At 46.4% G+C, this 12,368-nt stretch overlaps 1 protein-coding gene across 5 annotated transcripts in view; it reads right to left on the bottom strand.

The window, feature by feature from the left end:
* Positions 1-1,883: 1,883 nt before the first annotated feature.
* Positions 1,884-12,368, bottom strand: part of UBE2D2 (ubiquitin conjugating enzyme E2 D2) — a 30,986-nt gene continuing 20,501 nt past the window's right edge. For 3 of the 5 annotated variants that reach the window (XM_074604446.1, XM_074604449.1, XM_074604444.1), the window contains exons 6-7: positions 5,378-5,471; positions 1,884-3,608 (exon numbers count right to left, since the gene is read on the bottom strand). In XM_074604446.1, the coding sequence (XP_074460547.1) occupies positions 3,563-3,608; positions 5,378-5,471 (140 nt within the window). In that variant the 3' untranslated portion in view covers positions 1,884-3,562. The other 2 variants (XM_074604445.1, XM_074604447.1) reach the window with 2 other exon arrangements.

Consider the following 12,368-nt stretch of genomic DNA (forward strand, 5'->3'; position numbering starts at 1 on the left):
GGACCCTGAGCCCCGGTAACCTTGAAGCCAACCGGCAGCTGCTCCGTACGCAGCCAGACCAGTTCCTGAAACGCACTGGGCCGTGTTCTCCCGTATGCGAGCACGGCACCCGTGAACAGCCCCCAAACCCCAGGCTACGGACGAGAGACACTAGGGCAGGGGTACGTGCTGTCACGCAACACCAGCTGCTGACAACAGCATCGATCTGTCGACCACCTACGCGGGGTGCGGCTCACGGAACGGGGGGCGACGGCTCCTCTCTTCACCCTGTTGCGGCCCATGGACACCAATGAACACACGAACGTACCTGGGCAGAGCGTTCCAGCTTTACGGCGCTGCCAGAGCCGGAGGAATCTAAGCAGAGTGGCGTTTCTTATTTTAAATAAAACACATTTGGCTTAGCACGTGACAGGGAAAACGGGAAGCTGCACGCGTGATCTACATCCACAGAAGTCCCAGTGCAAAGAACGCCATGCAAAGCGAAGTAGTTAACTTAAAATACTAAGTTAAAAAAAAAAATAAAAAAATAAAAAAATGGACAGGGACTGCAAAAGTTTGTGACGTGACAAGCTCAGAGTTCCTAGAAAGGCAACAAGCAGAGCCCCTGGCCTCTTGTACCGTTTTACATTAGAACATACACAACACACAGTTTCAAAAGAGCAAGTTTCTAGTCCCTAAAAAGGCTAATCTGCATCAGGTTTGAGGTTAAATCCTAGGAAAAAAGGCTCCTTCACCTAGGTCACAGTATGAACCCCCAACGACATCTGGTTTCTCTACTTCAGGATCACCAGGCTGGCTTTTACTGTCCCACAGCTTCCGTCCCGCCACCAGCAGGAACGTCCCACCTGGTCAAACGCTGGTCATCGCGAGTACGAGACCATCGCCCCATGACAAGCAGAGGTGGTGACGTGTTACCCAAGCTCCAGCTGCTGTAACCTTCAGGACTCGCACCCCGTTTCAACCCACATATGGCTGCAGTACTCTCCTGTCACCCAACACATGCGACTTCTGCCCCACCAGAACGGGAAACCATCGCCCTCAACTTTGCACTCGCTCCTGCTCCCTTCTCTCGCCAGTAGAGGCCTCTCATCTCTTCCACTGGCTGCCAATGCCAAAAACCAGCCAAATCACCACTAAAAAAAACAAACAAAAAAAATATCATTCTTAGGTGGCTCGCTTTTAAAGTGCATCAGGGGAATTCCCCCCCACACCAAAGAGCGTGCTGCAAGGTCTGCCATCACTCCAACCCACCTCCCCGTACTTCTCCAAGCCAGTACCTGGTGACCCCGCTGCAGAACCACGGGATGACTCTGCCACAGCTGGGGCAGGGTCTCTCCCTCGGTCACAGCAGGTCTCGCAGGCGCGTTACCCTGCCCGGCAGAGGAGTTCAGTGCCAGGTAGGGCCAGGCACAGCTACAGGTTGACACAGACCCTAGTGACACCACCAGGCTCTGGTTTTGACCATGCAAGTTTTCATCCAAGGCCACGCTTCAGTGCCAGGCCACACACTGCTCCCTACACCAGTACGGACACCAACACCCCGCGGCGTAACACAGGAGAGCCAAGGGCTGGAGATGACCCAAGAGCCAGGTTCGTCCTCCTGCACAGCATTTTCTCCCCCGCCCCTGTAGCTGTCACCCCTACGCTGTCACGCAGCCAGGACACAAGGCCGCATGCTCCATTTCTTTACAAGCTTTGGAAGCCGTTCCGTCCCCACAGCAGCGTCACAGCACCGGAGCAGCTCGCCCTGGCCACAGGAGAGGCACCAAACTCCGCTTCACCTACAGCTCGCTCTAAGAGGACTCCAAGAAATGCGGCCACCATCCACCTCCAGAGGTACGTACACGAGGACATCGAGAGATGAGACAAGCGGAACAAACACATTTAGACCAAAAGCAGTGGACATTTATTCCTCAATTTGTGCAAGAGTGTAAAGATGCATCGGAAAAATGGCTGGGACAGACCCCTGTGGCCGGAGAGCTGGAGGCCACAGCCTCTCCTTCATAGTCGATGGCTTTGTTTACAATTCTACTAAGAGGAGATAAACTTGCAGACTCACCTATTTCACACCAACGATGCTGGCAAATACACTTGTATACAAAGAAAAGTTTCAAACTACATTATTTTTTTTTTTCCACTAGATTCAAGTGAAGACTTTGTTCAAAAAAAAAAAAAGACACATACAAGTACAATTTAAAACTGTATGAACATTTGCAAATGTTTAGTGCAAAGTAATTATGTAAAAGCTACATTTTATGAAAGTTTGTGCTGATGTGTTTGGTAGGTTTGTTGTTTGTTTTTTTTTTTCCTGTCTCTTTTTTTACCCTTTTACATCCATTATTTTAGTTACATAAGGTTTCACTTACCTACAGTACATACGCATTGTGTTAGGTCCCATGCAAGTGGGAATAATACCATTAGGCTTTGTAAAAAAAAAAAAAAAAAAACCGTCACTCAGATTCTCATTTAGTAAACTGCTTATTTGGTTTTTAACAGTCAAGTTCCTGGCACACTACACAGCCTGATTTCATGTTAAGTGCTTCAAAGCTTATGTTTGTCCCGTTCAGGTGCACGGCCTGGTGTGATGCGAACCCAAACCGCTTCGTGAGGCTTCCGAATGCAACCAGTCGCGAATGCAAATGTTTTCCAGAACTCCACCGTTTTAAGTTTTAGCCTGTAACAAACTGCTCTCCAAATTAAAAGCCTATTCACACAAAGTTATATGTAATGACTGTAGTAATCAGTTTATTACACAGATTAATCATTCTTGAACGTACAAGCTCCAGGGGAGCGGTTGGGTCTTTAAATATACACAAGTTTTCTGTCAAATGGATTTTTACCCTTACATCCAGAAAGACCTAAGCAGTTAAAAAACTTAAGAAAAATAAGAGCTATTAGCTATGTATTAACTGAGAAACCACATACAAACCAAAAAAAAAAAAGTATGAAGGAGGGGAGAGAGTTGAAACAAATCAACATCACTTGATGCACTAATAGCTCCAAATCCATTTAAATGTTGACCGGTTAAACTTCGACCTTAAACACAGGATGTGGGTACAGTTTATCTCATTGGTCATAACATTTACCTAAGGTGTAGGTCCTTCAGAATAAAATGAATACAGAAACAGCTTCAAGTTCTTCACCTTGCTTTTCATAACTGTTATGAGTTTAAAAGGATTCCACTTAAAAAAAGCCTTCGTGGATCAGCAACACCGTCCCTAGAAATATGAAATCCACCATAGCTCGCCCATTCACATTTTATTACCCAATTTAAATCAAACGAGGAACGCTTTTAGGCTCACAAAGTTATGACTGAAGAACCAGCTTTTTCACACACACACTTCTCTGCTAGGAGTCAATGTTGGTACGGGGAAAATACAGTATTTCTATTTTGTTGTTCCAAGTATGTACAACACGCAGCACTGCTGTATCAGGTAAACATGTGCACAGGGGAAGATGAGGCGTGGGCTCATAGAAAGCAGTCAAATGGAAATCAAAAGGACTTTCTCTTTCAGAGTTCCCCTATCTTTATTTGTAGAGGTTATCCAATAATTTCTTTTAATTACATCGCATACTTCTGAGTCCATTCCCGAGCTATTCTGTTGTACCTGTATGTATAAAAAGAGGATTTACTCAGCATAACATCCAAACAGCATTCCAGCTCCAGCAGCCTAGGCTACGCATGGCACGAACTCATATTTTCTCCAGCAGTATCAGGAATTTGTAAAGTTTAAGAGCAAACCAAAACATCTGCCAAACCGGGGAAAACAAGAAAGGCCACAGTACTTCATGGAAAAGAAATAGCTAGTCGTATTTACAACGGGGATACCAGATCTTTGCCACAAAACAGAGCTAGATAAAAATGGATTAGATTAACGTTTCCCCTCCCGCCTCCTTCTTCTTCTTGCCTTAGAAGTTAAGCCCAGTACCCGGTGTCTGCTTGGCTGCCAAACTCCCACAGCCTTGTTTCATGCTACTTTTGGCTATTTCAGCAACTAGCAGGACATAACAATTTGAATTTTATTTTTTTTTTATATTCTGAAGGCACAATACGCTCCTTTTCCCAAGTCACTTGTAGCTTTTTGCGCCCAAATGCCCTTTAGAGCCACTGCTAGAGGGAGCTCAGGATACTTAGGTATAACATTGGATTAACAGGACTGATAAAAGCTCGTTTCTGACAACAGAAGGCGAGTTGTTCTTGTCCTACAGAATTCGTGGAAGATGCGTTAAGACACTTATAGCAAAAAGTTTCCTAGTTACATACACTGACTAGGTTCTCGTGCTGGAATTCAAGTCTGTAGACAACGTTCTTTAGCTTAAAGAATGAGACAATCCACTCGTGGAGGCGAGGGCATTTGTTACTTTACTGTTCTGAGCCTACTCAAGAAGCAAGTCCAGTTATTGTTTAAGCACAAAATTTATTTCCCTATTTTTGGGAAAAAAATAAGGAGGGGCCTGCATACACTAAGCGCAGTCAGTGACTATTAGCTGCGTCTCGAAATACGTACTGCTACTCTTGCAGGTCTCCTTAAAAACAGGGCGCATGCACTTCTCTACCACTGCTCCTCAAGTATGCAGAGTAAGCAAGTTTCCTTCCTATCTCGTCCTCATCAGATGACCGTGCAGCTTCAGAAATTAACACTACTGATCACATCTGGAAGGGAACAGTGAGGTAGAAAAGTGTTTTCAACGGTCATTAAGCTGTTGCTTTTAAAAGAAAGCGATTTAAAATCTCCTCAGCGGTGCTACAGTTCTCTCCATTCTCGCTGCTTGGAGTCCTCCCACCCCCCCTCTACCCCACTTGTCCCTTCCCTTGTGCTGTCCAACGAAGATGAAACGGGGCAGTTTTGTTATTTCTCTGCTTGTATGACTCCATCACCAACAGCTAGCACGGAAATATTCTCCCACTAGAGTAACTTGTTCTCCCTCTGCTGGTTACGTAGAATTAAAGCAGGCAGCGAAGGCTCTTAAAAGCAGGGCCACATCCAACTTAAGAGCTCCATATGGAACAGATTTGCGTTATTCACTTCACATTTTCATTAAATCAAGAAAACCTGTAATTAACAGCTACAACACTAATGAAAGACCATTGTGTGGAATAAGAATACAGTAACAAACCCACAGAAGTACAAGGCCTCTACATCCTTCACTTTGCTGGCCTATATACCTCCTTCCTACAGCAGTGCAGTGCTGTCAGAACAGCTGCGCCCCAAATCCCAGGAAAAATCTCCAGAGAGACCACAGTTAAAGTGAAAAAGGCAAATCAAAGTTCACACTCTTTTCCACGAAGCGGGTCCTTTCAGGTCCCCTTTACTACAGAGCAGCATGGATTCTGCTCTGTCAAGAATGTTACGTGGGTTTTGGCTTCCATACTCACTTTTCTCTATCTGTTTTGTAGATCCGTGCAATCTCAGGCACTAAAGGATCATCTGGATTGGGATCACACAACAGAGAACAGATGGACAAAAGTACTAGGGAGAGAAAAAGAGATACTGAATTAGAGTTTAAGCGCAGCTGAAGACACCTGCAAAAGTCAGCCCCCCCAACGTCTTCCCCTCTAGCATCGTTTTTTTAACATGCCAAAGAGCAGCAATACTTCGGCCAAGTAATTCGGAACAAAAATCCTTACCATTTAACTACACAACTTTGCGTGAGCACAATATTTGAAACATCCCCTCAACAGGTAACCTCCTGGATAGGTGTATCCGGCTCCAGAAGGCAGAAGTGTGCTATCTGAAACTGTACCTGGAGCCTTCTCCAAAAACCAGCTTCGCTTTTGCACCCGAAATTTGGCTTTTCCCTAAACCAGACGACCTCGTTTGTCAGTGACTTGCAGAGCACTAACCAAAAGTCAAAAGAGCAGACAGCTCCAACTGAGATGAAGGAAGCATGAGCTGCTCGCAGCTACTCAAGAACTGTTTAAAAAAAAAAAAATGCTAGTCTTGCAGGGAATTAAGAAGCTTCATCCAATTATTTTCTGAGCGTAAGGTAGGTTGAGACGGATTAATTGTGGAACAGCATTCAAAATGAATCAAGAAAGCGCAGCTTACTGCGCTCATACCAACCACAAAGCCCTGAACTTCAAAGTTTCCCTATAAATATATATCCCAGAAGCCACATCCCATTCATATGGCACCGCTCAGTGTACTGTCAACCTTCATCCCTATCCGGAGCCAGGAGAGCGCCTACAAAGCTACCAACAGCACGGGGCGCGTTCCTACATTCACACCGAAGTAGGAGGGATGAGGAGGCAGCGAGTTATAAGCAAAGCACAACGGGACAACACTACATGAGGCCCGTCAGGGATGTCTTGCCCCCTTCCCCGAGAAATGCCAAGCATTCCCTTGTATTCTTTCTCTCAGCCTGTTTGGATCACGCGGTGCCGCTCCGTATGTCCCTTCGGCAACAGCAGCAGCAGCGGAGTTGTCACAGCACATCCCCCAAGCGAGCTGGAGGTGCCAGCAGCCTGAAGTTTGAAGGCACTAAACACAAAGCTGATCGAACTTCCATGGGTCGCTGCTGGCTGCGGAGCAGGAGGCAGAGCTACCGCACCGAGACCTCAGCTGGGAAGCGAGAGAGCACCGCCGGCAATTCCACCGCTCTGTTTGGGGGCAGGGGGGTGCCATTTTTTTTTTTTGGTTAAAATAGTTTAAAGCCAAGATTACAAAACAAAGAACAGCCAGATACAGCCAGAGAGAAAGGGGAGAACAAGTTGCAAGAGACCTTTAATACCGAGTCCAATCCTAAACCTAGCACTGCCAAGTCCACCACTAACCCATGTCCCCAAGCGCCACATCTATGCGTCTTTTAAATCCCTCCAGGGATGGCGACTCCACCACTCCCCTGGGCAGCCTGTTCCAGTGTTTGATAACCCTTCCAGTGAAGAAATTTCTTCCTAATATCCATCCTAAACCTCCCCTGGCGCAACTTGAGGCCGTTCCCTCTTGTCCCATCACCTGTTCCTTGGGAGAAAAGACTGACCCCCCCCGGCTACCCCCTCCTTTCAGGGAGCTGTAGAGAGCGAGAAGGTCTCCCCTCGGCCTCCTTTTCTCCAGGCTGAACACCCCCAGCTCCCTCAGCCGCTCCCCACAGGACTTGTGCTCCAGACCCCTCACCAGCTCCGTTGCCCTTCTCTGGGCACGCTCCAGCACCTCAAGGTCTTTTTTGTGGGGAGAGGCCCAAAACTGGACACCGCACTCGAGGTGGGGCCTCACCAGTGCTGAGTCCAGGGGGATGGTCACTGCCCCAGTCCCGCTGGCCACACTATTCGTGACACAGGCCAGGATGCTGTTGGCACTCTTGGCCAATATTCATGTAAACTGGAAAAGATTTTCAAAGCAGGACAAAAGCGAAAGCTTCACTAGGTCTTAACTGAGCTACTCACTGAGCGATGAGAACACCAAGAACTCAGAAACCCACTTAGTTCACTTTTCCCACATACTTCCGTAGCCGCTTCAGTAAGAACTATCAATTTCAAGTTAAATGCTTCTAGAACAAGTTTAGTAACAAACTGTTCCTGATTTAAGTGACCAGATTTCTTTTTCTAGAACAAAGAACCACCTTTTCCTGATTTTCTATGGCACACTTGTGAAAGAGTTAAGGGCCTAATTATTCTCCACCATCAAGCGACACTCACGCCATTTATTCAACTCCTCCTCAGAACACAGCTTCAGAGTGCGAAGATTTTTATTTTGTGCTGGAAGCACATAGAAGCTGCTAGTCCTGAACTGCTGTCCCTTAGCAAGGGACGCAGCACGTTTAGCACCTGTAGCACTTTCTATCAGCTTCGGCACTGGTTTTCCCCCCCACACACACATACACTGATAAAACTCACACTCGTGTTCAGCAGCGGGAATCTCTCTGCCACCTTACACCCAGCCGCTGCTGGTCAGTTTAGCTTCAAACACAGTCATTTCTCCAGCTATTTTCCTGCAGCTCCTTGCTCTGTGTTTGCCAGGCTCCACTGCTCTGCCCACTGAAGCTCCTTCAGCTGGTACGATGAGTAAAACAGGTAACATCTGTCCCCTCCCTTTATCACAAGCCACAGGAAATCCAATCAAAGTTTTCTGGTCAACTATTAGAACTACTCCCTCATGTTTTATCTTACCACACTCCTTTAATAACCAAGGACATTTTCAAACGCGATGGCTCTCCTTTCGTCACCAGAACCAAGCTGCAAGTCCATCCAGTCCCCTCTGCCTGCCTTCCCCAGCCACCATCCTGCCCCCTTTCCCCACCGCTCGTGGTCCTGGCTCGGAGCGAAGCGCGCAAGGAAGAACATCAGCCTTGCACAACCCACACCACCAACTGCTGTAAGCACCAGCCCAGACAAAGGCGGTGCTCGGGTGTTGGTCAGCACCGGCACCGGTGACAGCCGGGGTGCTGCTTTGTGTCCTCCAGCTGCAAATCTGCCTCAAACAGCACCTCAAAACCAGGCAGAGTTAGCCCCTGTTCCAGTCTAGGAGTTTTAGTCCTTGGTTTACAGGCTATCAACACGAGGGTATCGCTGCTACTCGCTGGCCATTAAAAAAAAAAAATCCCATGCTGCTAATACTCTTTACTAAAACGGTCTGTGGTTTGTTAGAACTCAATCAGTAGCTTAAATGCTTCCCATGATGAATTTTGGCAGTCTAGTCACTTCAAAAAAAACATTTATGGATTTCATTCCTCAGCAGTTCGCTTGTTTGTGTAAGTATTACTTCAAAAACCTCGACTAAAAATGGGACACAATTATTTGGCTTCAAGCTGCACTGCCACATTCAGCTGCTCTGTATTATTTTTGCAAGTCTTCATTAATCAAAACTATTCTCCATTCTGCTTGCTCTCGCTGATAACTTCACATCTTTCCCATTTTATCGGTATAGCCTCAGCAAGAAAAACATTTTTAAGTGAGTTATCTAAACCAGTTTAATTTTAATAGCCTGCTGGAGCCAGTTATTGATCCAAAATAAACTGAAGAAGTTTCTCTCCCGAGGTTTTCCACCAGAACGCGGCATACGTGCGTGTCTTTTAGACCAACCAGTGTAAGCAGCCTGCGGAACACTACGAGAAGGCCCTTGGAAAAAGGTACCGTCTCATAAAAAGTTTAAGGAGCCAAGAGGAAAGAGGAAATAATCCTTTAAAGTGCGAGTTGTGTATAGGAGTTCTTTGATGCATCACAGTAACTAATTAAACCAACACTGTGGAACAGAGAGAATCAAGTATTATTGCAATGAATTTCACAGCAAAGCCTTAACGCTTACTAGTCAAATGACCACAACATTAGTAGAAGGCAATTTAACAATAGTTCCCAAAACCCAACTTTTGTAACCACAGAATCGGGTTGAGTAACTACACAAAGACAGGGAAGTGACACTGCTCCACACCTCGTCCTACTCATCCCGCGTGACCACAGGGCAAGGCTGTTCTGGTCGTATCAGTTCCAGAGCATCCCTTTGAGTCTTCCACTGAAGGAGATACAGAAGCGCACACTCTTCAGAATTTAAGTTGGGATTTTTGTCACTAATAGCAAAACAGGTAAGTATTACTTCCCATTGACTGAAGGGGTTCAAGTACAGAGTTAGTTCTCATCTCCTCATTCTTAGCTGTCAAAGCAGTCCAGGCTGTAGCAAAACATTAAGCAATTTAAAACAGAGTTTCAAGTTCCCTTTCATTCAAAAACTGGGTTTGCTTCAGCTTTGTTTTATTTCACCAATCACACAGCCTATTTAACTCCAATACTTCAACTGCGATCCCCATCCAGCTATTGCAGGCAACGAAAACAGCTTATCCCTTACTGGGCTTCCTACTGCTGTGGACTGGCACGGACCGAGTACTTCACAACCACCAAGGAACTGGAAGAACCAAACTAACCAAGCAGGAAGACTGCTAACGAAGTGTTTCTTGGAAAGTAATGGGCTTAGCTTCCCTGTAGAGCAGTGATACAAATGCATTCTCATCAAGCAGAACGATCACTTAACATCAAGAATGCTCCAGAAACGTGCTCTCTGAGGCAAAGCGAGGCTTACCAGTGCAACGCAGCACAACCCTGACCCAAGTTTCCACTGCAAGACTTCCCTTTACAGAGTACGTAACACTCCAAAATTCCAGGACAATCTCAAGGCAGCTCCTCTGTGCAGAGGATCATGCCATTTACAGCCCGTCAACAAGGAACGGCTACAGTTTATCACTGCCTGATCCACCTCGTCTCCTCAGCAGGCTTCTGTGCTGTGCTCTTACACCATTAAGAGTAGCCTGCCATTTCTGATGAGTAATTTCATCTTCCTGGTTCTACCACACCTCAGACTGGCAGTGCGGGTAGATGCAAATTCAATATGTAAACTCCATGGCGGAGTTTCTTTTGCTATGAAGCAGCTCAGTCATTAGTCGGGACAATTCATGAAGTCAGCTCTCCGCAGATCCTTCCAACAATAGCCGAATGAGCAATACGTAAAACCATCTAAACCACTACCTGTCTCCTGGAACATCTATTGGCCCGTAGGAATCTAAGAGGCACATCAACGCTCTGGAACTCAGGAGGTGAACAGACTCTTTTTTAAAAGCCACAAGTGCTCAGCTCCAGTTGGAGGGAATAAGCTCCACAGCCAGAAGACGAACGTCTTCCCTAGAGTGTCAACAGGAGAAGGAAGCCAAGAGGTGCTAGCAATTTATACATGGCAATTAGCTTCCGTTGATGAAGTGCACCACACAGCTATGACACACCCTCGCACGTCCAGAGCACGTAGTTGCAGCCGAAAGTTGTCTTTAGGAGTCACAAGCAGCTGTGTACAAGCCACAGTGTTTAACACACCCTTCCGCAAGTTGTGTTGATTTTTCAAGTCAACTGGGCTAAGCTGAGTTCCACAGAAGCTCACCAGTCCAGGTCACCACTGAAAAAAATTCTATTTAAGCCTTGTTAGGGCACAATACAAGACCCAAAAGCTATACCTTCTGGTTTTCTTAGATACCAGCGCTAGAAAGGCTAGTATGAGTTCTGCCCTATCACCCTGTACTGAGACAGTCATCCCCGTTAATCAAGAAGTATAGAGAAGCCTGAGACATGACAGGCAAGACGCTGACTTCCAAAAGACTGCCAAAAGCAGCTGATTACTATCTCCACTTTCCCAACGCAGAAATCATCTTCCAAATGCAAAACGCAAAGCCTTCCATTTGTTTGCAGAGCCTGAACAGGTCTAACATCTGTCACTTCCAGCCGTCCCCTTAATACAGGGTCCCAGCCACTATTGATACTACTATTTAAATCTACCTGGAATTGCAAACAAAACTTGCTCCAGTAAAGCGCTCACCTATGGGACACTTCAGGAGAAGGAGAAGCAACTGAGGAGCAATGAAATCTCCAGCTGAATCACAGCAGGGAGATAGAAAGCAAGCATCAATTCTTCCAAGGTAATGAGCTACCCAGGAAAAAAGACATCTGAACTGGTCGTGTTCTGATTCACCAGCCATTGGGTGCAGTTACTGCTCTTGGAAGAAAAGAGCCAATTTAGAATTCATCTAAAAGGGTTTTTCGGGCACCGAGCAGCTTAGGTCAAAAAGAGATCATGAGTGAAAGCCTTAGCGCTCTCCTTGAAGACCCCTGCTACCTCAACTTCTGCATTAAAGGCAAAGAGCGTATTACTAAATCAGCAGAATGAGGGGAATAGACGAGATGCCTTCTTTTAAAAGAAATTACTCCTATAGACTCAACTCCTGCATGGAGCAAAACGCCCCAGACGACCCCAAGCCAGTCTCCTCCCAATAAAGGAAGGTCCACCTCTAAGGAAGCGCCAGTGAAGTTTTTGTTACAGTACCAAGACAGTCCCTTTGTGTGCCAGACTGTCAGGACAGCAGGATGATACTTCCTCAGCTATCTGTCCTGGCTGAAGTCACACAGTACTCCCAAGATCACCGTATAACCTAAAAGCTCACGCGCTGCCACGGAGCACTGAGATACAACAGGGAAGTACCAAGTCTCGCGCACCATGCCAGTGTCACGAGCTCCCAGCACTGGAAGCAGCCCATCCTGCCTGCTAGGCCCCAGGTGAATGACAAATACTACGCCAGGAAGTTCTTTCTATGCAAAGCAATTTGACACCCTCCCGCAGACCAGGCCACAGGCTCTGACAGCGCTGTGCTTTTTGATCCACCTCATGCAGCCAAGTTGCTGAATACGAAAGTAAAGTTTGTCGGCTCAGGTTTAATTCAGCCTGCTACTCTGGGGATTATGAAACATCTCCGTTAGCGTAAATTTGAATTTCGGACACATACCGCTGCTGAGGAATTCTTAGTTCCATTTCAGAGGCTTTATCCAGCTGTCCTGCTTCTCACACCAGCTAGGGCTAACGACAGCCTGACAGCCAAAAGCCTCCACGCTGAGGTCCATTAGATCT

Source organism: Larus michahellis, chromosome 11 (assembly GCF_964199755.1).
Source record: "Larus michahellis chromosome 11, bLarMic1.1, whole genome shotgun sequence".
Taxonomy (NCBI): domain Eukaryota; kingdom Metazoa; phylum Chordata; class Aves; order Charadriiformes; family Laridae; genus Larus; species Larus michahellis.